The 22053-nt window shown below is 39.5% G+C and overlaps 1 protein-coding gene across 1 annotated transcript; it reads right to left on the reverse strand.

The window, feature by feature from the left end:
• Nucleotides 1-675: 675 nt before the first annotated feature.
• EREG (epiregulin) lies at nucleotides 676-21732 on the reverse strand. Its single transcript, XM_063916851.1, has 5 exons — nucleotides 21423-21732; nucleotides 7786-7875; nucleotides 6330-6453; nucleotides 5718-5864; nucleotides 676-4040 (listed from the first exon to the last, which is right to left on the reverse strand). The coding sequence occupies exons 1-5, from the start codon at nucleotides 21463-21465 to the stop codon at nucleotides 3974-3976; spliced, it is 471 nt and encodes a 156-aa protein (XP_063772921.1). The 5' UTR covers nucleotides 21466-21732; the 3' UTR covers nucleotides 676-3973.
• Nucleotides 21733-22053: the final 321 nt, after the last annotated feature.

Genomic DNA, 22053 nt, shown 5'->3' on the forward strand with positions numbered 1-22053 from the left:
GTTTTAGGTATTTTATTGAATGCATAATAAAGATTTTATAAGTCCTTAAAAAACACTGAAAATGGCTTCTGAGTCTAGGAGCTGGCAGAGATCTGATCCTCACTTTGCCTGATCATATATTGTTTAGAGAATGCCTATGGAAAAAGGATTGCGAAGCTACAGGGTGAAAGTAATAGATGTAAAAATCATCTGTGTGAAGGAAAATTTTACAACCAGCCTTGGAAGTTTCTTTAATATCTCAGTTAATGACTCTGTCCTAGTGGCCAAATGTTTTATAAATCCTCTATAATAGCCAACTAAGTGCATATAGTGTATATATTCACACCTAGGTTTTACTGCCTCTACCTTATCTACCTGAAGTTTTACTTGACTTTGTCCCATGACATAGCACAAATATTTGGCTTTCATCATGACTACTGCATACTTGTAGATGTGTCCTCTACCAGCCTCTCAAGAAGTTCTGGAGGCATCAGCATGGGGAGCACATGACCCATGTCCCAGCCTGCCCCTTCTGGAAGGCCCCCATGCTGCCCATTGTGCCTTGATGGCCCTGCATGTCCTGCCAATATCTGAGTTTCATGACAGCTATTTGTTTACATTACATCATTGCTGATATATAAACTACACTTTAGAAGACCAATGTGGGTTTCTTTTGTTTTATTTTTATGTTACAGTATATAGAAGACATAAACAGGATAGAACAGTAGAACTATTTATTTTAACACAAGAAATGTTTACTGAACTGCAAGTTTTTCTTTAAACACACTTTATCACAAAAAAAGTTAATTGTCAAAATAACACATCCTTTTAATAAAGTTTAGCATTGAATTAGAAACTATTGCAGTTATCAGCCACATAAAGCCTTGATTATTCAAAATTATTGTTCCAGAGATAAAATGGCAGTCATTTAGAAAGTGTCAGCAGCAGTCATTAAAACAATGTTACATCTAAATTTACATTGCCTCATGTTTCTTGAACTGTGGAAATGCTAGCTGTACTTAACATGATAGGATCAAGAACTGGCCAGAGTTTACCAATACACTTAAATTCTAGAGGCAATTCATATCAATTGCCTGTATTTATTGTAAGCATCCTTTTTGTGGACAAATACTTAATATTCATTAGAAAACAGCCTTTTAATTCTTAATGTAGGAATTAGTGACATTGCTGAAACATATGGCATGAAGTCTTATTCACATGAATATTGGATTGCCTCACAAAATAGCTGCCAATACTGTGTGTGTATGTGCTAGATACAGTTTAACAGTAAAACATATATTCCAAAGTTATTATAGGGTCTATTCATGAAGCAGCAAAAGAGTGGAGAAATGGGCTAGTGGAGAAGTTGCCCATGGCAATCAATAAGCTTTGAAGGAAGTACATTCTATAAAATGTAAGGGGGGGCTGAGTGGTTGCCATGGGCAACTTCTTCACTGGTCTGTTTCTCCACTGTTTTCACTGCTTCATGATTAGACCCCTTTAATGGTTAACATTGCTGCTCAAAAATACTGTCTTTATTATTTAATTCAATAACAATATTGTATAATATAGCAGCACTCCATTAAATATAGTCAGAATTTTAACTTTGTATTTTTAATGGGTTTTAGAAATCCTAACAGTTGTTCTAAAAGTGCACAGTTAAAATAAGTCTGACATTCTGGTATAATGCAACTACAAGCCTTGAACATCAAAAATATACAGTAGCATGTTTACGGACTGTTATCTCTAAATACCCAAATGGCTATTCAAGTAAAGAGAACACAAGGGACTAATAGCAAAATATATGTACAGTAGTGTAATACAATAACATTTGTTAAAAAATGTTCTGCTATCTATGTTGAGTAACTGAACAGCATTCATCAGCAGGGGTGTATCTAGGGGTCTGAGCGCCCCTGGCAAAGTAAAGAACTGGCGCCCCCCATCTCCCCCACCCAGAGACACAGAGGGGGGAGTCACAGATAGGCTGAGGTCAGGGACACTGAGGGAGAATTACAGGGAGGGTGCGGGTAGGGACAATGAGGTGGAGGGCTTACAGGGAGGCTGAGGTCAGGTACACTGAGGGGCAATTACAGGTAGGGTGTGGTCAGGGACACTGAGGGGGAATTACAGGAGTGTGCGGGCAGGGACACTGAGGGGGAATTACTGGAGTGTGCGGGCAGGGACACTGAGGGGGAATTACGGGGAGGGTACGGGCAGGGACACTGAGGAGGAATTACGATGAGCGTGCGGGCAGGGACACTGAGATGGAATTATGGAGAGGGTGCAGACAGGGAGACTGAGGGGGAATTACGAGGAGTGTGCAGGCAGGGACACTGAGGGGGAATTACGGTTAGGGTGCTGGTAGGGACACTGAGAGGGAATTACGGGAAGGGTGCAAGCAGGGATACTGAGGGGGAATTATGGGAAGGGTGCAGGCAGGGACACTGAGAGGGAATTACAGGAGTGTATGGGCAGGGTCACTGAGGGGGCAGTTACAGGGATGGTGCGGGCAGTGACACTAAGGGGGAATTACGAGGTGGGCGTGGACAGGGACACCGAGGGGATATATGCACACATACATACAGTTAAAAAAAAAAACCTCTAGGTGTGATTTCACTACATGTCCCAGCAAATCCAATTGACAAGGTGTGCTGGGACTTGTAGTCTCAACACTGCTGGACATAGATACCTCTCTATACAGAGCTCTTTGTAACCTGTGATCCAGACTGCCAGGATAGACCATGCAGTGCAGCTATGGTACCGCAGAAAATGTACAGTTATGGTCATGCTGCACTGCTGACTGGTGCTGATTATAGTGGCTGGTGTTTGGTGACAGACCGCGTGGGACCAATGAGAAGGGGAGCGGATGAGGAAGAGGAGGTGCCTCGCCCCTGCCCCTACCTGGAAGTTCCCTGCTCCCTGGCTATATTCACCATCATTGTGACTGTAGTCACAGAGAGTGTCAGAGTGCAATATGCTTCTGAGAGTCCGGCAGTGGATGAGCACTGCTAAGGGATGTACTCAGTGAGAACTACTATGTCATTCTAACCCCTGGAGCGGGTGGCACTGCCGGTCGGCGCCCCCCTCTTGGCCGGCGCCCCTGGCAAGTGCCATCCTGGCCAATAGGAAGATACACCCCTGTTCATCAGATAAATATGTAATTATTTAGTAATGTTCTTTTTTGTCTGTTAAAGGAAAAACAGAGAATGCTAAACATGGCTCTCATAGCCATGGGTACTGCACATTGATAAACCATTTTGCATATGACTATAATTTACAAATGCAAGTTTGCTTGTTTTTTTTCATATATACTAAATGAATTAGTCAAGAAGTGGTGATGGTGTTAAATGCAAGTTAAAGGATAGATTTAGCTATAAAAAAAAGAGGAGTTAGAGATGACATGGAAACAATTATCTAGAATGAACACAATTAACACAACTTGTCCTGCAAGCACTAATAGGTACATTGATTATATACCTAGTTTTTATACCATCTATGAACACAGTTTAACCTACAGTACATAATCCATGATCTTGCACAATTAAAGGGAATCACTGCAAAATATGTTATGCGATGCACCAAACATGGAACAACAGCCACACTAGCGACATAAACATTACAAAACAATTTTAAATATAATTTAAAACAAATAAAAAGTACATAAATATTCCATAGAAAATGTGAGTTTGCAGCATACAAAAAAAATTGGTAGATTTATCAAATATTTACAGGAAACAAATATACTATAACGTGTTGGTCACAAATAACACATATAAACTAACACCAACACCAATAGTAATAACACATTCATGGTTGACCTGCAGTGCATAACGTATGCTTAAAACACATGTATAAATAATGAAAAATACAAAAAAATAAGAAAATAATCTTTTTGTTAAAGCTTTTTTTTTTTTCAAATGCAGTTTTATGGCCTGTGTCACAAAAACGGCAAATTCATCAGTCTTTCTTTGACCTTCATAGAAAGCAGGGATCTCTATATGTTATGCGTATTGACTTCTTTGTACTTCTGCTCGGACTGGCTTGATTTCTTACTTTTATACCTAGAGAAAGAAAGAGGATGTGTAAGCAATTGCTGGCTTTAATAGTAAATTGAATACTGAATGTTTAAGCAACCAATTAATATGTTATTGCATAATTTACAATATTGTATCTCTCAGCATAACAGTCTGAACAGTCTGAAATCTTGTCTGAATTTATATTCACTTCATTATAAATATATACATTATTCTAAACTCTCCAACAACTCAACTCAATTTTTCACAGCAGTCCAAATTTCTACAGCAAAATTGTAGTATGGTCTAATGATTTATGGGCATGGGATGTGGACAAGGACATCACCATCAACGTTAGGCTACTAGTGAAGTAGTGGAAAACCTTACAGAGGTGCAAGGTTTTGCTTAGGATTAATAAATTACAGCAGTAACAATGGGACGGATGTAATGAAGTCCGAGTTGGCCAGAAGTTCAGGTTCCCGGCCAAACTCAGACTTTTTTGTAAAGCGGCAATCATTTACAAAGCATGATTTTGCCTTGTACATGATTGCCGCTTTAAAAAAAAATGTCAGAGTTCGGCCAGGAACCCGCACTTCTGGCCAACTCGGACTTCATTACATCCGAGCCAAAATCCGTATTGTTACAAATAAGTAGCAATACACATTTTTGTTATTGCCTATTATTAATAAATAGACCGCTAAGTTACAGGCATTTGGATCTCCAAAATACCAGTTATTGTAGAAAACATACTTGTAAGCATTGTGCATTGTGGAATTAAGACACAATGTGCTACTTTATGCCATGTTATTCAACTGGAGATGAGGCTGACCAGTGACCGATGACAAGATACACAGTTCTCATTCTTCAATACAGAACATTTAAACAGTTTGTGCATTTGATGGCTGGACATTTTGGGGAACAATATTATTTTAAAGTAACAGTGAGGGTTACAGTGGAGGGATCAAACTGTGCTTAGCAGTAGCACTGTTTAGAATAAGGGGTTGTGTTTAGGGCCACAGTTACAGTCCACTTAAAAACAACTATGTATATCGTCAGTGAGAAAAATTTCTGAAACACTTCTCTGAACTAATATTTTGTTTTATAATTCCCGTTTAATGATTCTGCCATTGTTCATGAAGCCAGTTACAGTACTAAGGGGCTAATCCAGACTGGATCTCCGCAGTGGCAGCAATCGCAGTCTAAATACTTTTGTGGAGTGCACATGCGTAGCGGGCGCACTACGCGTGTGCACCCCGGGAGCCCAATGAGATGTTAAAAGTATCTCAGGGCTGCGATCGCCTCTGCCTGATTGACAGGCAGAGGCAGTTGTGGGGTGGGAGGTGGTGTGCCAATGGCATTAGAACACCATTGGTGTGGCGCGATCCAGACAATGGAGCCATGTCTGGACCATTGCGGGGGCGGGCTGCAGGACATTACAGGAGCTGCACTGGCAGGGAGCTACTCAGCGGATGCAAAAGCATTGTCGCTGTGCAATGCTTTTGCACCCTTGCGGGGGGGGGGGGGGGGGGGGGGAGGCCAGACATGCGGGCGGACTAGCCCTGTGCTGGGTGTCCCCCCGCATGTCAGAGAAACTGATCATAGATGTGCTAAATTTAGCACATTACGATCAGATCTGAATTACCCTTAAACATGTAATATCCCTTAATAAATCATTTAAGTACTGTATTAACAATGCATATATGACATTGGCATTGACACACTTACCAATTGTATGCAAAAAATGCAGCCAAGGCAGCTGTGACTAGCAGCAGTGATGTTAGAAAGATGGTGAGTGCCAGGTATTCTTCACTCATGGGCTGTTTGACAAGGTCTAAGTGAGAGCAGCGAATGCCCAAATAACCTCTTTCACACCTGAGGAACACAGAGAATACATATCATTATATATTTCACTCATACATGGAATATGTTTTACATTTATTATCATTGAATTGCAACTACTGTATATCTATCTACCTGTAAGTCACAGTGGGAGCAAAATTGTAAAAGTTTGTAACTACACTTCCTATACAGTACATAGTGTTATCATGAAGTCCATCCCACTTCAGAGATCATTACATTGCATTAATAAATAAACCTCCAAATTAACAGCAATGTATTTCCCAGTAGCCTACATGTTTACTAAAAATATATTTAAAGGTTTTAGGAGCTGACAAGTAATGAAGATATTTTAACCAGAATGTTTTCCCCCTATTCCTAATGGAGTACACCCATGGATCTGTCTCAGTCATGATGACTTGTAACATGTCTGTACAGTATATATACACATAGCAAAGGTAAATAGATTATTTTTGTATGAAGCAAGAAGACATTCATTACCTGCAGTAGTGTTCATCCAACTCCACTAGGTACAAGCAGTGCCCATTCATACAGTAGGTGCTCATATCTTTCTCACATCTTGCTACCTTTACTACCGTCACACGTGGACTTACAGCTGTTTGCACTAGTAACAAAAAAAACCCACAGTATTGTCAAACCTATGTAGTATAACATACCCATAACACATAGTGAAATTGCACATCAGTTGCATTATAAAAACACTGCTGTATGAAAGTTTATGTAGGTGTATAACTGTGGTACTTACTATGTTTTATACTTGGAATCAATTCGTAGGAGTTTGTTTCAAAAATTATGTTTTTATTTAGTATTTTTTAAATTATGTTTATTGCAACTATCTAATATGAATTACTGTTTTTTATTTTGTCAAACATTTAAAAAAATAGTTTAACCACTTAATTAGCTAATATTTTTTTTAAAAATGCTCAGATTTTTTTTTTAATGATTAAATTAGGTCATGACATCTATTTAAAACTGATCCAACACAATTTTATAATAAACACAATGTTTTGTAAAAATAAAAAATAAAAAAATGTAAACTGTATATCATAAAAGCAGCAGAAAAACAGAAGTTTTTTGGTTGCTATCACTATCAATTTTTTATTATTGTTCGCCTCGTAATACCGAATATCGATATACTTCACATATCAGGGCACATTGGGGGGGTGCAGAGACTCTGATATGTTTATATGTCCATGGTGGCTGCTCCTCTCTGCAGCCTAGGTATTCACTGGGGGGGCAGCACTGATCTTACATGTTTCCAGCAGCTGCTCCTTTCTGGAGAGGCCAGTTATTTCACCAGCAGTGATCGTCACGTTTGGGAAGAATCTTGATGCAATGGTGCTGTAGGTTCCTCTAAGATTGGTGGCTGCTGGAAAATGATCTTCTGCCAGCTGCCCAGTGGGCGTTTATTGACTGGTCACATCACATGTGACCATGTTAAGGAAAGCCCAGCCTGGTGTGTTTGCATCTGATGCGACCATGCCAGGCAAGTGGTTAATTCAGTTTCATTGTTCTCTTAAAATTTAAATATTTAAACTGCTACTCAAAGATAAATCCAAATAATTATTAAAAGTATGTGCATATGTATTACAGATGCAGCTACGGTGATTGTGGCTCCATCTGTGCGAGGCGCGACATCCGGGAACAAATGGGACGTGCAGGCATCGTAAACGCGCATGCATCCCATTGAAGGTGAATGGGAGTGTCTTATTATGCTGGCCAGCATGGCTAGGCGCACGTGTGTCTAGGTACGCTGCGCACCCACATCTGCAATGCAGCCACGCTCAACGAGCATGGCTCCATCTGTAATTTGAAAATTTGAAAGTGATTGTTCAATTTGTTTCATAACATAATTTTACATAGGCCCCTTACTAATCGTTGTGTTTCCTTAGCCCATTGATAAAGTTAGAGATGTAAAAATGTGCTACTGTCTTACCCATTGCAGTTGTGCAGTTCTCCACAGAATCTTCAGATTTACATAAAGGAACAACTGTTGTGCAACATGCAAGTTGTAGCATGTGAAAATCTGTGAAAGAAAATTATTTCAAATTAATCTAAGTTGAAATATTGCAGCATTAAAGCAATAGCAATAGAATAATATAGCCTTATTGTTGCCAGAGGTCTGCTGATTTCTTACACCTTAGGTCAGGCATGTCCAAACTTCGGCCCTCCAGCTGTTGAGAAACTACACATCCCAGCGTACCCTGACACAGCTTTAGCATTCTCTGACAGCAAAACTGTGTCAGGGCATGCTGGGATTTGTAGTTTCACAACAGCTGGAGGGCCGCAGTTTGGACATGCCTGCCTTAGGTGGATGGCCTAGATGTAACACTGTGTATGCGCCAATAAAATACATTACAGACTATAAATCGCAATGCCTCCTACTGTACATACCAAACATGTTACATTAAGATTCAATCTCCCAGATCCAGCCTTTTACCTAAAATAAATGTAACATGTACTGCTGAGATTGGCTTACTCATAGCTTAAAAACCTGATGATAAGAGGGAGAGCTGGATCATTTGCTCACATCTGGTGGGATCATTCCTACATACAGCCAACATGTATTGGACTACTTGGTTAGACATAAGAGTACAGTACCTGTGGCAGTTATCATTTGCAGATTTAGTTTTATTTGACAATTCCTTGACCAAACCCATAGGTCATTGTACTTAGAGTATCTCCACTGTTCTCAATTAGAATTTAATGCATCAGGATCAGGGTCAATGAATTTACCATTATATTTTGGAATATGTAAGGTATATAGAGCAGACAGACAAAAAAAAATGCAGACATGGAAACACCCCCTGCAACCATAAGTGAATGGTGAGAATGAGGACGTTTTGTATACTATAGATGTGGACATTAATGGCAATGGTTCAGCACCCCAGCAAGTCCTGGGGAACCCTAGATGGAGCCCCCTTCCCCCTGAACCCAGGACTCAGACTTGACGTATAACACATGGATGTGACATCACCGCTGAGAGCACACGCACACACTCCCAGTCTAACACTGACATGGAGGAGCAGCAGCTGACAGCGTCACATGTAAGAAACTACTGGATGCATGTTACCATCCAAAGCTTCACCAAGTGGCATTAAAATTACATGGACGAGTGTAATGGCCACTCATTTCGTTTATTAGGTGCTCCCTGGCCATTGGATTGCTTGGTAACAACCTGGTTTCACCTAATGGAAGCGCTGGCCCTGCAATATTACAGGTTCACTTTATTTATGATTTTAATAAAAGTAAGGAGAATAAGCAGAAAGTAAAAGTCTATTTGCATACCTTTGTAACTATTGCGGGCAATTATTATCTCAGAAACAATATTTCTACATCAAATAGTCTGCATCATACTGTAATCAAGCATTCCGCATTTATTTGCAATGTAATTTTGACTCTACAATCGGAAGCTTGGTGTCAGCTCATGATCTGTTGTAAAATCAATATTTGTTCTTGTTGAATATATATATAACGATAGTCTGTAGGAGTGCCCCTGCAATAATCACATCCTCAACCCGCCCATCACTAACAAGCCAGAGGAGTAAACGTAACTACTGTACAGTATGTCATGCTAAACGTTCCTGAATAGAAGAGGCTAGAAGTGAATTCAGGTTTACATATATGGACAGGTCTTAACGAATACTGTACTAAGATGAAATATAATTTTATTAGCCAACCAAATTGCTATGTTACTTTGTTTTAGAAGTTTTTGCTGTACAGATTTAATTATATTCCGGGAATAGTGATTCTGACCATAAAACATTGCATCCCTGTATTAGTCAGTGCTGACATGGTTTGTGAATGTTTTGTGAAGTCTACGAAGGATTTCTGAATTCCAAGCAGTCAGCCCAAGTTCTATGCACACATGAAGAACGTTTAGTGAAGGGGACAGTGTGATTCCTGAAATGTTATACTATGCGCTCTTTGTGTTACAGAGGATACGAAAGCGACTCAGGGCCTAAATCGGCATGGGTTGTAGATGTGTGAAAAGTCGCACATCTACGATCCATTACACTGACATGTGGGAGGATGGATAGCACATGGCATGTCCTCCCCACATGCCGCGTCCTGCCCCCCCCCCCCGTAAACATGCGAAAGCAATGCATGTCTGTGATGCTTTTGCATGTTTAGGGTAGCCCTCTGCCTACGCAGCCTAGCTGCGAAGGCAGGCGGCTACCCGCCTTGTTTCGGGTCAGACACGACTGCGTTGTCCGACCCGTGCCCCACCACCAGCCATGTGAAACGCCTCTATGCCAAAGGGCTTCAGCATGTGAATGCAATCGTTCCTGCGTTCCATGCTGCATTAGGCCTTCAGCCCTTTGTTTCATGCATCTGTCTGTTTTTCAGTAAAAAGAGCAAAAAAGCGTGACATCTACAAGTAAAGTGCTAGGATTTGAATGAAGTTACCTCTATAAGGATGGCTGAATGAAAGTCACATGTGGCTTATATGCCATTGTGAACAAATCCATTCATTACTGTCAAGTTACGCCAGCAAGATGAACAGCGGACGCCGTCAATAATGAATTGGTTACCTGACAGAGTTAGTAGCGTATACTGCCCAGGTGTTAGCAAGCCAATGCTCTAATCTATTTAGACCAAAGTAAACATTGGCTCCTTGCTCTGTAACCAATAACATACTCTCCATAGTTACAATAGTTTATGTATTGTTTGTTTATGTATTAACTTTAGGGCAAAGCTTTCCTTTGCCTACTTTTGTGTCTATCCCATATCTATGTAATGAAAACATAAACATGAATCAAATATTTCCTTTTAGAAATCTTAAGCAATCAATTTTGTGCTATAATGACTGCGTATTATTTTCCATATAACTCTACCATGTTTTTAAGGGAAGCATTTTATACCTAAAAACTATTAAAGGTGTTTTCCAGTTTATAATGTCTAATAGATCCCCTTGCTTCACAATGTTAGGACTTTGGTGCCTTCAATTTGCACTGTTTTGCTAGATCCCATCATGTCATAAACTGTACTGTACTGTAACTGAAAACCTTACATGCGCTACGCTAGGTCCCCTGTTATGAAGGGAACTGAAGAGCACCACAGGTGATTAGCAAAGGTCCTGGTTATATGAAAATGCTACATGGGAAGAATTGGGAATCATGCCCATTAATGTACTATTATTGGTAAACTTCGTTATTAAACTGTAAAGCCCATTTTTAAAAAATAAACAAAGGCTTGGATGGACATTGTTTCATCAAGCACTGCAAATTCAATAGCAAAAACAAAGTACACTAGTTGCTCCCAGAGCCCCATTTTCATTCGGTCTAGATCGCACAGGGTACCCCACCGCAGGAACTCCTGCCAGACCAGACCAGACCATGCTGTTACCATGGGGCTAGTGATGCAAGCCTATGCTCTGGAGGTTGCAGAGCATGCTAATGGAAACCTGCTATTACTTAATAACAGGGCAGAGGAAAGGTAATCTAACCCATCTCCCAGAATTTACAGGGCTTCCCGCATGCAGGCCACGTCACAATATCCCTGTTAGCTTTAGGGTTTTCACAATTCAGCACAATTATACACACAAGAAAGTCACAACTGCTGCCTTATTCTGAAAAATGGGTATAAAGGTTTGTGTGATATTGGCATTTACACCATATGGAGGAGAATATATTACTTTAAACATCTGCTAAATGGCACAAAAACAAGCACAAAAACAAACTGGGACATGTCTCATAAACTTCAGCATGTCCACAAGTTTGGCATGTTTGTGAGTTGTTGTTGTTATTATTATTATTATTATTATTATTATAATACAAGCACAAGAGTATCTTCACTCATGTAGATGGTAGAGCTAAGAGATACGCAGAGAGATTTAGAGGAACGTCACTGAGAAAGCATGCGAGCCACAGCAATATAACAGTAAGTAAAAGAGTGGTCTGTTTATGAAGCAGTGATAACCCCTTTCACTGGCTTTTTTGCCCAAGTAAGGTTTTTTTTTGCTGCTACTCTTATTTACAGTAACAACTGGGATACCTCTGAGAAATCACTTATTTCTCTTGACGTCCATGTATTTTTCCAGTTTGATGCATCCTTTTATGGGGACTGCAGTGTCTTCTTAATTTAACAAACAGCAAAGCTAGGTAATGCCCCTTTGAGGTGGCGTAACCTATACCCAGCATTGAGGGACCTGTGAAGCCAGAGAGGCTTTTGGTGGATCCCTCTTGGGGGTCAAATGCCTATGGGCATGTCAGCAGATTTTTCTGGATCCATTCATCAGTACCAGTAGGAGCAGGGTTTGAGCCCTGACCCCAACATGATAAATACTGCCGCAACTGCATTATGTATAACTGTGATATGCAGCATAGATGGGAGTTTTGCAGCTAAGATCACCAATGATAAATAGACCCAAAAGTCTAGTCTTTCAGTGTAGGGAACTAAAAATGGGATCTGGCAGGGCAATATTGTAGTGCAGCATGTCACACTGCCAAGGGAGCTGAGACTGACTCACCTTAGCTACAAAACTACCATCTATGCAACAGATAAAGGTATGCATAGTACTAGCCACTGCATTGTATTAAAAGCAGTGTCATCATTTTCACAGGACTCCAGGTAATGGGTGAGATCAAAGTGTGAACCAAGCCCTGTTTTCTTCTTCATCTGTGTTGCGATGTCAGCACTTTGAAGCTTGTGACAGTGAGAAATAGGGAGGCGTCACACAGCTCCACCCCATACACTATTACTCCTGTAAATCATCGTAAAAAAAAAGACTGCAAATATGCGCACCTTGATGGCAGCTGTTTATCAGTGTCTGTCACACGAGCCTATCCCATAGACTATTAAGATGCCATAATTCAAGCATTATATATATATATACATATATATATAATATATATATATATATATTATATATATATATTTTCCAGGTTTTATGTCCGCACTCCCATCTGTATAACTGTCATCACAGGGGTGCTCCTCAAGAGAGCTTGCAAAGGCTTTCACATATACCAGGAATAAAATATCATAAGATCTTAACAGAGGGCACTCACCAATCCAGAGATATATGAAGATTTTATTTGCACATCAAAGTCACCAGAAAAGTGTCGACGTTTCGACCCTACAGGCCTTTCTCAAGACAGCCACAAGAGACATCCATTCAGCATGCCAGATGCAAGAAAAATCTTCATATATCTCTGGATTGGTGAGTGCCCTCTGTTAAGATCTTATGATCTTATTATAACTGGTGCATATATATATATATATATATATACTGCTCAATTGCCCGGCACTCCTGGTCCTTCCTGTGTTAGTGGCCTGGGTGCCCTCCGTGTCAGATTACCATATATGCAAAAAACGGCGTCACTCCAGGTCTTGTATAAGAAGTCGAAGTGTATTGAAAAATAAATCACATGTACAGTACAATCACATGTACAATCCAACGTTTCGGGGCCCATAGCACCTTTGTCAAGGCATGCATTGACAAAGGGGCTACGGGCCCCGAAACGTTGGATTGTACATGTGATTGTACTGTACATGTGATTTATTTTTCAATACACTTCGACTTCTTATACAAGACCTGGAGTGACGCCGTTTTTTGCAAATATATATATATATATATATATATATATATATATATATAATTTTGCAATCTATATAAACCTTGCTTCTAGCTGTCATTGGTTGTGGAATGCTTTTTTTATTATTATTATTATTATTATTATTATTAATAACAGTTTCTGATATAGCGCAGAAAATTCAGTTGCGCTCTACAATTGGAAACCACAGTGATAAAACCAAACTGGGTAATAACTGACATTTATAGAGGTAGATAAGCCCTGCTCGCAAGCTGACAATCTATAGAAAAATGTAAGTAAGTTCGCTCATAACTTTTACACACTTGCGACATAGTGTACATGACTTGACTTTTCACAGGAAAATGTTATGTAATAGGAATTAAAATATAATCCACATATAACATTTATTCCATACAGTATCTTCAATTTATGTGAACAACTTTTGTATTGCCCATGCATTCTTGTGGCACATCCTGCCTTGCTATCATGACACATGTGTGTCCTTAAGTGTCTACACAAAAAGGCTGCATACGGAAAGTGTTAGTGAATCATTGCCCTAGAGGTACACTTATTGCCAAAACGAAGAAGGAACATGATGTTTCAGAGGCCGGCCCCCTTCCACAGCGATATTACCCTTAAATAGTGCTCCTCCATTTCCAATAAACATACCCTTAACAGGGTGATTTACTATCGGTTCCCATGTGCATCCTTTGAAACACTGGCTATAAATATATAAAGTATTTAAGTATAGAAGTTAATGTTTTTAAGTCTGCCTTTGATGTACTTAGACAAAAATTAAAATCATATTTACACTTACAACCTTAAAAAAAAAGTTTTCCAGACAGTGACTGATGTACACAGCGAAACCATATGTAGCAACAGTAAACCCTGTTAGTTTAAGTTAATTAATTTAATGTCCGCTATGGGCAATAAGTTGCTGACACATAAGAGCAACGGTAACTACATTGTGTTATATCATCTTTCCCAGCACTGGAGAAAAGAACTATTACAGAACAGGGTTTTTAATGGAATGCCACTCTCAACAGTACAACAAACACTTATGTGGTTTTGCGGAATGTGGCTACAATAGCAGAGGATTACAGTTATTAGAGCAGCTTGAGAGAAAGCACTGATAAGACAAAATCTTGAAATAGCCTGCCCTCTGTGGAAATGTAACTGGCATTGTAAGCAAAACAGCAGTAGGATGATGACAAGGAAAAAAGCTGGAATAAATTAACCATCATTGTTAGAAGCCTACCATATAATGGAAGCTTGGGACCATATGCCATGATACAGGAGAAAACACACTGTGGACCATTCCCACATATCAAGACAACAATTATAAATATAACATACTGTACTGACGTCAGTGACGTGTGGGCTACATACTGTATAATAAATTCCTTGAGAGCTAAATTTATATATATATATATATATATATATATACATACATTTATTTTTTCACCTAACACCTATCTTCAGTGGCGGATTTCACACCAAGGGGTGCCACCTGCTGGGGGGAGGGACAGTATCTGCCAACCCCCCCCCCCCCCCACCTCCCTTGCATTGGAGTCGCTGATCCTTTCTTTATGTAGCACTAGTGAGGGAAGGGGAGGTAAAGATAGATGAAGGAGGGTGTCATGTGTTGAAGGACATGTCGGAAGTATATATATGATGTTTAATTATATTGGATGAATAGCTAGATTCAGTGCTGTTCACTTTTACCTGGCTTTACTAGCATTGTAATACAGTGTGATGGAATATGAAGGGTTAGTACTGCATAATCTAGCAAATCCTATTGAAGGTTGAGAGGTCAGATTGTAGCATACTGTATGTTCAATCAAACTGTACTGTACTTTACTTGTAGTGTTTGTATTGTTTCTTGATATGCCAGTATCGGTGATAGTATTCAATGTTAGACATTGCCCTGTCTAAAATTGTGATCACATTAATTATGTTAATGTTATGTTTGCCACCTAGATTTACGGGATCCGGTCTGAAGATCGACAGTTTCTAGGTCGACAATGAGTTTTTCATATTTTTTTCTTTTTTTGAATTTTTTCATACTTAACGATCCATGTGGACTACGATTGGAACGGTACTCTGTGCCGAGCGAAGCGAAGGCACCATGCCCGAAGCATGGCGAGTGAAGCGAGCCATGCGAGGGGACGCGGTGCACTAATTTGGGATCCCGGTCACTCTACGAAGAAAACGACACATAAAAAAATTCCTCATGTCGACCTTTAGGCCTGTCGACCTAGCACATGTCGACCTAGAAACCCTGTCGACCTTCCATCCATGTCGACCTAGTGACTGTCGACCTATAGTGGTCGACCTAAACATTGTCGACCTAGATACTGTCGATTTGATGAACCACACCCAGATTTACACCTGAGAAAGTCATTTTGATGAAATGCGTTGGTTATTTTATTAATTTCATCTGTATCATCCTGTCTTTGAAGGCATAGAGCCAACCACAAGTGGATAAGATTGAAAATGTTTCTTGTATTGGAATAATCAGATGATTTTATGTATTTACCGTATATGTATGTAATCATGTATATTTTTATTTAACCTTATTTAACCTTGATTGGGTCAGAACCCTTTTTATAATTAAAAAAATTCCTCTAATTGTTCAATACTGTATGATGGTATATGTTTTATGGTGGTAAACGTAACACATCAATTGATAGCGCCCTCAGATTCTATCTTCCTATATTATCTACTGAAGCCATTCTAACAGGGGGTACTTTTAGAGGTGCAGCTCAGTCTCACTTCAGTGCAAGACAGGGCATTTTCGATTTATTCTGTACTTTATTTGTATTACTAATTAAATAACATTAAAATGTCTCTGTTATTCGAAGTGCTGTGTTTTTAGATACTGTATTTCTCGGCAATTAGCAAAGTTTTTTTTACTGAAAACTAACCACATCATATTCCACTTTATAAATACTTTGATGTAAAGAAATTTGACTTACATTATTATGTTAACAGCTAGAGATGTACTGCAAGTAATGTGATTACGTAACCCAAATGTTAATTACATATGTTTATTTTAGTGTCTTACATTATTAACAATATGTGTTAACACTTTGTATGGTACAGTACATACCTAAGTAAAAGTGATGCAACCGCACTTTTTTATGGCTCTGGTTTAATGTCAGGGTAACTTGTCAGGTTAATGATAAACTAAAGGGGAATTTATTTGACCTTGGACAATCTTTTTACATTTCATTGAGAATGTAACTTGAACTGGTGATTTTTAACTGCACTCACATTGCACTTTGTACACAATTGCTGATTGCATATCAGAAATTAACTAGCAGTCATGACTACTGAGTTTAACACATGAAAGCCTATGACACTGTCTGTGTGTTCTGGGTGCCAGAAAATGAGTACTGTATAAAGAACAATGTGGCAATAGTATATACTGTAGCAGAGCTGTTAAAAAGTGACTCACAGATCACATTATGGGGAGATGTATCAACCCAGCTAAAGAGTTGAAGTGTGGAAGTTGCCCATAGCACCTCATAAACTCTACCTATCTTTTTGGAGAATGTACTTGATAAAAAAAAGAAGCTAATGGGTTACTATGGGCTACCTCGCCACTTGTCCTCTTTGGAAGGTTTGAGATATCTCACACTTTGTCCTCTTTGGAAGGTTTGATATAACTCACACTAATGGTGCCCATACACTTGTGAGATATTAGGTGCTATCCTTCAAATTCGACCTCATCTGTGAGAGAAATCGAAGGATTGTATGCACATTTTAGGTACCTTGAGACGCGTTGCGCGGGCACGCCGCTCGAATGTTGCGTCTCAAGATATTATGTGTTGCACTTAATATTTCTCGGATCGCAGTGCGATCGCATGTGGTTTTTAAACCATATGTGATATATCGCACTGCGATGTGCGATGGGTACCTGCCGGGAGTGGCCAGAGGCCACTCCCACTCGGTGGTGATATGCCGATCACGTGATTACCATGCAATCTATCGCATGATCGCATGGTAATAATTTTGGCAGTTCAGGTGCGATTTCATCGCACCTGAACTGCCAGTGCGATGCCCTGCGATGTCACATCGTGGGACATTGCACAAGTGTATGGGTACCATTGGGCTCAGATTTATCAAGCCTTGGAGAGTGATAAATAGCACAGTGATAAAGTACCAACCAATCAGCTCCTAACTGCCATTTTCAAACTCAGCCTGTAACATGGCAGTTAGGAGCTGATTGGCTGGTACTTTACCGCCGTGTTATTTACCTCTCTCCAAGGCTTGATCATTGGGGGGCCTAAGATCTTTCATTTGTTTGTGACTCTACTGTATGACATTTCTGATAGTATTCAGTTTCGTAACACATTTTTCTAACATGCATACAGCCAGCCCATCTCCTGAAGTATGATTTACCCTGCATTACAATAGAAAGGGGATGTCTTGTGTTTAAATTGTGCAATATAGAAAATGAGATCATTCCACGGACAATTGGAGACCTGCTGGTATATGAATAAAAAAGGCATGAAAACAGAAACTTTCCTTAACCTGCATAAAGGGTTTGGTTACCAATGAAAATTACAACCTATAATTATGAACAGCAGTGGCCAAAAAATGTAGCCTGGTTTAGTTATCAAGCTAATTCTGGATCTCAGACATGTTTTTCTTTAACCCTTTCCTTTTGTACTACTATGATCAGCCATCTTTTCATATGCCGTCAGTTTCCAGAAACACTTCCAAACGTTTGGCTGATGATTATGAGTAATATGCTTGAAAAGAAGTCACAGCAGGGGGTCGTCCTTTGTACTAGTGAAACCACAAACATGTCATTTTCTTGTTAAGTTTGGCTATGTCCCACACTGAGGTTTCAGGTTCACTTCCAACTTCTGGTAACTTAGCTCCAGTTTTGCTAGTTTATTATACTGAGGAATGTGAGATAAACAGGGCACTCCTGGATATTGCCTACCTGCAATTCCGGTAGATCAGATTACAGACATTTTCTACGTGTCTCCTAATCTATGAAAGCATTATAAATGGAATGACATGCAATACCATAACTACACACTCTAAATGTGTTTGCAGTCTGTCCGGTATTAAACATCAAAAGACAGACTGAAGTGTTAAATTAACAAGAATGACAAGTGCTGACAATAAGCTATGTGTAATGTAATGCAATCTTTATATCCTGACCATGCCAGTGTGTATATAAGGGTTAAACAACCTGTTACTCCCCAGCTGGTAAAGAGCATGGTAGGACTTGTAGTTGCATAAAAGTTGGAGAATCCCAGACAGCCTACCCCAACATGCAGGGGTGAACTAGTCTTTATTTCACATTTTGTATCCCTAAGCTGTGACCAAACCAGCCCCACGGTCGGACTGGGGCATAAAGGGCCACCGGTGCTAATAAAGTGATAAGGGCCCATGTGTAGGGTTGTGTCCAGTCTCCGGAGGGGGTGTGGCCAGCCACCACAAAGGTTTGGCTAACCATTAGAGGGTGCATGATCTGGGTCTCTTAGGTCAATAGTCATTAGGTCGACCACTGAAGGTCGACATGCATTAGGTCGATGTGGTCAAAATGTCGACATGGTCATTAGGTCGACATGTACTAGGTCGAAAGGTCGACGAGTTTTTCACATTTATTTTCTTTTTTTGGATTTTTTAATACTTAACAATCCACGGGGGTTATGACTGGAACGGTAACCTGTGCCGAGTGAAGCGAGGCTCCTTGCCCGAAGCATGGTGAGTGAAGCAAGCATGGGAGGGGACACGGTGCACTAACTGGGTTTCCCCGTCACTTTACGAAGAAATCGACGCCAAAAAACAGTCAAAAAACCCATGTCGACCTCTTGACCTGTCAATCTACTACATGTCGACCTAATGACCATGTTGACATATTGTCCCTGTCGACCTAATGCATGTGGAGGCCTAAATGATTGAAGAAAGAGATACACAACTAGATAAAAAGTTATGTAGAATGTCCAACATTTAAATATTTATCATGATATAGAAACTTTGACATATTTATTTATTAATGTTTAAATACAAGATACTGTATATTTTGGATAAACTTTTATGTTAAGTTGCAATTTAAAGGACTATTATTTAAAGACCTTTTAATATATTCTATCTCAGACTAAAAACTGTGACACCTGCGTCCCAGGAATTACATTTAGCAAATGTGAGCATGTACAATCTTGCCTTGGAGAATGTTCCTCACTTCCTGCCCCATACAATTACCTCCTACTGTATATACATGATTTACTAAATTAAATATTACCATAAATTTAAGTGTGACTTAAAACGGGTTTATAGCTCTATGGGGCTTATTCATCATGACATAATTATCACTAGTGGTAATAATGTTTTAAATTTGCTGCAAGTTTAAAAAACCTCTTGGAGGCATTCATCAAGCCTCATTACTTGAACTATCACTTCCGAAAAGTGGCTCTATCTGCTGCATCATCTTTTCAGAAGGGAGAGACTTTTCTACTGCTGCCCCATTCTCCATAGTTCTGCACTTTTAGACTTACAATACTATCCCTTTAAACTGCAACACTCGTGAATTACACAGGTTCTGTGTCTGGCTGACTTCAAGCCTGCATTTCACCTGGTTTTAACTTAAGCAGCCTCAGAACCTGAACCTGTGTCATTCATGAGTGTCCTGGTCTAAAGGCATACTATGGTAAGCTTACATATGCAGCATGAAGACAAGGCTGCAAAGATTTTTGGAAGACCGGAGGAGTAGGAGAAAAGTGTTGGGAGTGGCTGGAGTGCTGATAACCACCACTGGATGAAGATTCTTCTCATGCAGCAGGTGAGTACAGTGGTGCTGGGACAAGGGACAGGGATGGAGCTGACAGTCACAGGCAGCCAGAGCACAGTGAGGAGGGATTAGAAAAGATCCCTCTGCTGCACAACATGGCAGCCTGTGAAGATTATAGGGGAGCTGTACGCCATCTCAGGATGTCACATAGTAACACCAACAAGTTTCTAAATAAATGCTTTTTCTGAACTTAATGACTTGCCCTGGCACTTAATTTATACAAAAGTAGATTACAATGTTAACTTTGTATAAATGAAGTGATGCTGAATAGGTCCTTAAGCCTTTTACCAGCATAGTAGAATACTACAATATGTCTCATAATAAAGAAATCAGGGAGTGAATTTTTACAAGAACTAATGAATCTGTTTTCATAGCCATTCAGTATGTTAATCCTGTCACCTACCCCAGCCACTTACTTTTGCTCATAACTTAACCCCCCCAAATATGGCAATCATTGTCATGTACTATACATTACATTGTAAATAGATTCATTGCTAGTGATGTCATTATTTGCTCATATGAAGTAACCAATTGAAACATTAGCAGAATCTAATTCTGTGGCATTACATTTATATACACCGCAATATACCAAGCAGACATGGGAAGACAGACATTTTTCTTAAGTAAAAACAAATGTGTCTGAATAACAAAGTGTGTTGCACATATGACAAATACTTGTGTATTCTAACAATGAATGGAATTAATTTAATGTAATATTCTTATTCACTGGTGTTTATCATGTTGGAAGGTCTAACAACACTAATAAATGGGATTACTTACTTTTTAAAGTACATACAACTCCTTCTCAAATGTCTCTGATCCCTTGTGTAAGTAGTATAATATGAGTAAATACGCTATGTGTCTGTACATGGTAAAATCATTTCTTTCTGCACAGGCTTAATTTAATTAAAAAAATAATAATTTCGTTTTAATGTTTACCAAAATTATCATTACAAAGCAGTGGTCACATGGTATTCCATATATGTTCCGATATAATAATGATTTGATCTTACCAGTAATACTCCACCTAAGTGATAGCTTCCAATCATAAGTGACTGTATAGTATTAGTATTATAGTGACTTGTAAGGTCACACATAAAACAAGGACATAAGGTAGACAGAATAAAAACAGGCATGAAATTAAAGGTAGTGAGGAACCCGCTTATGAGCATTTACAATCTATTCTGATTAGAACATCAGATGTCAGACGTAAGGTATACTCACAAAAGAAAATGAGTACACTGCAAATCCTTCTCCAACACTCCATGCTGTCAGCTGGTGGTGAGAGATGAAGAGCACTTGATCTGCAGATTCTCAGCCTTACTGTCAGTCTGTTTTTGGATGGCACCTGTAGAAGCTGTCAGAACCTCTGTATGGAAGTGCAGCACAAGTCAGAAGGATGACTAATCCGGCTCAGTGTTCAGGCAGGTTTCCCTCTCTCTCTTAGGAATGCTACTCCTAATTCCTCAGCTCTACTATGACCTCTGAGCCAGAGCGTCATTTATATAACCAGCCCTGCTAGATAACTGGTTTGGCTGAAGTTACAGTGTATACGCACATTATTGAAGGAGGAGATTTGGTTTCCCACTCTTTCTTTTATTTTTGGACTTTTCAGCCACCAGCGGAAGTTAGTTTCTTAAGCTTTAAAGTAAATCTTCTGACATCACATGTCTGAGAGCAATAAAATCTATCAGGGAGTTGGGTGGCACTGGTTACAAGAAGTAAGAAAAAAAAACTTTTTTTTTCTCCTTCCTCATCCTCACCCTGCTTCCTTCACTTCACACCCATACTTAGTTTGAAAGACTCACCCATTGCACTAGGTATTTAACTCTTACACCTCCATAACCATAATTTT

The sequence above is a fragment of the Pseudophryne corroboree genome, chromosome 1, assembly GCF_028390025.1.
Source record: "Pseudophryne corroboree isolate aPseCor3 chromosome 1, aPseCor3.hap2, whole genome shotgun sequence".
Taxonomy (NCBI): Eukaryota; Metazoa; Chordata; class Amphibia; order Anura; family Myobatrachidae; genus Pseudophryne; species Pseudophryne corroboree.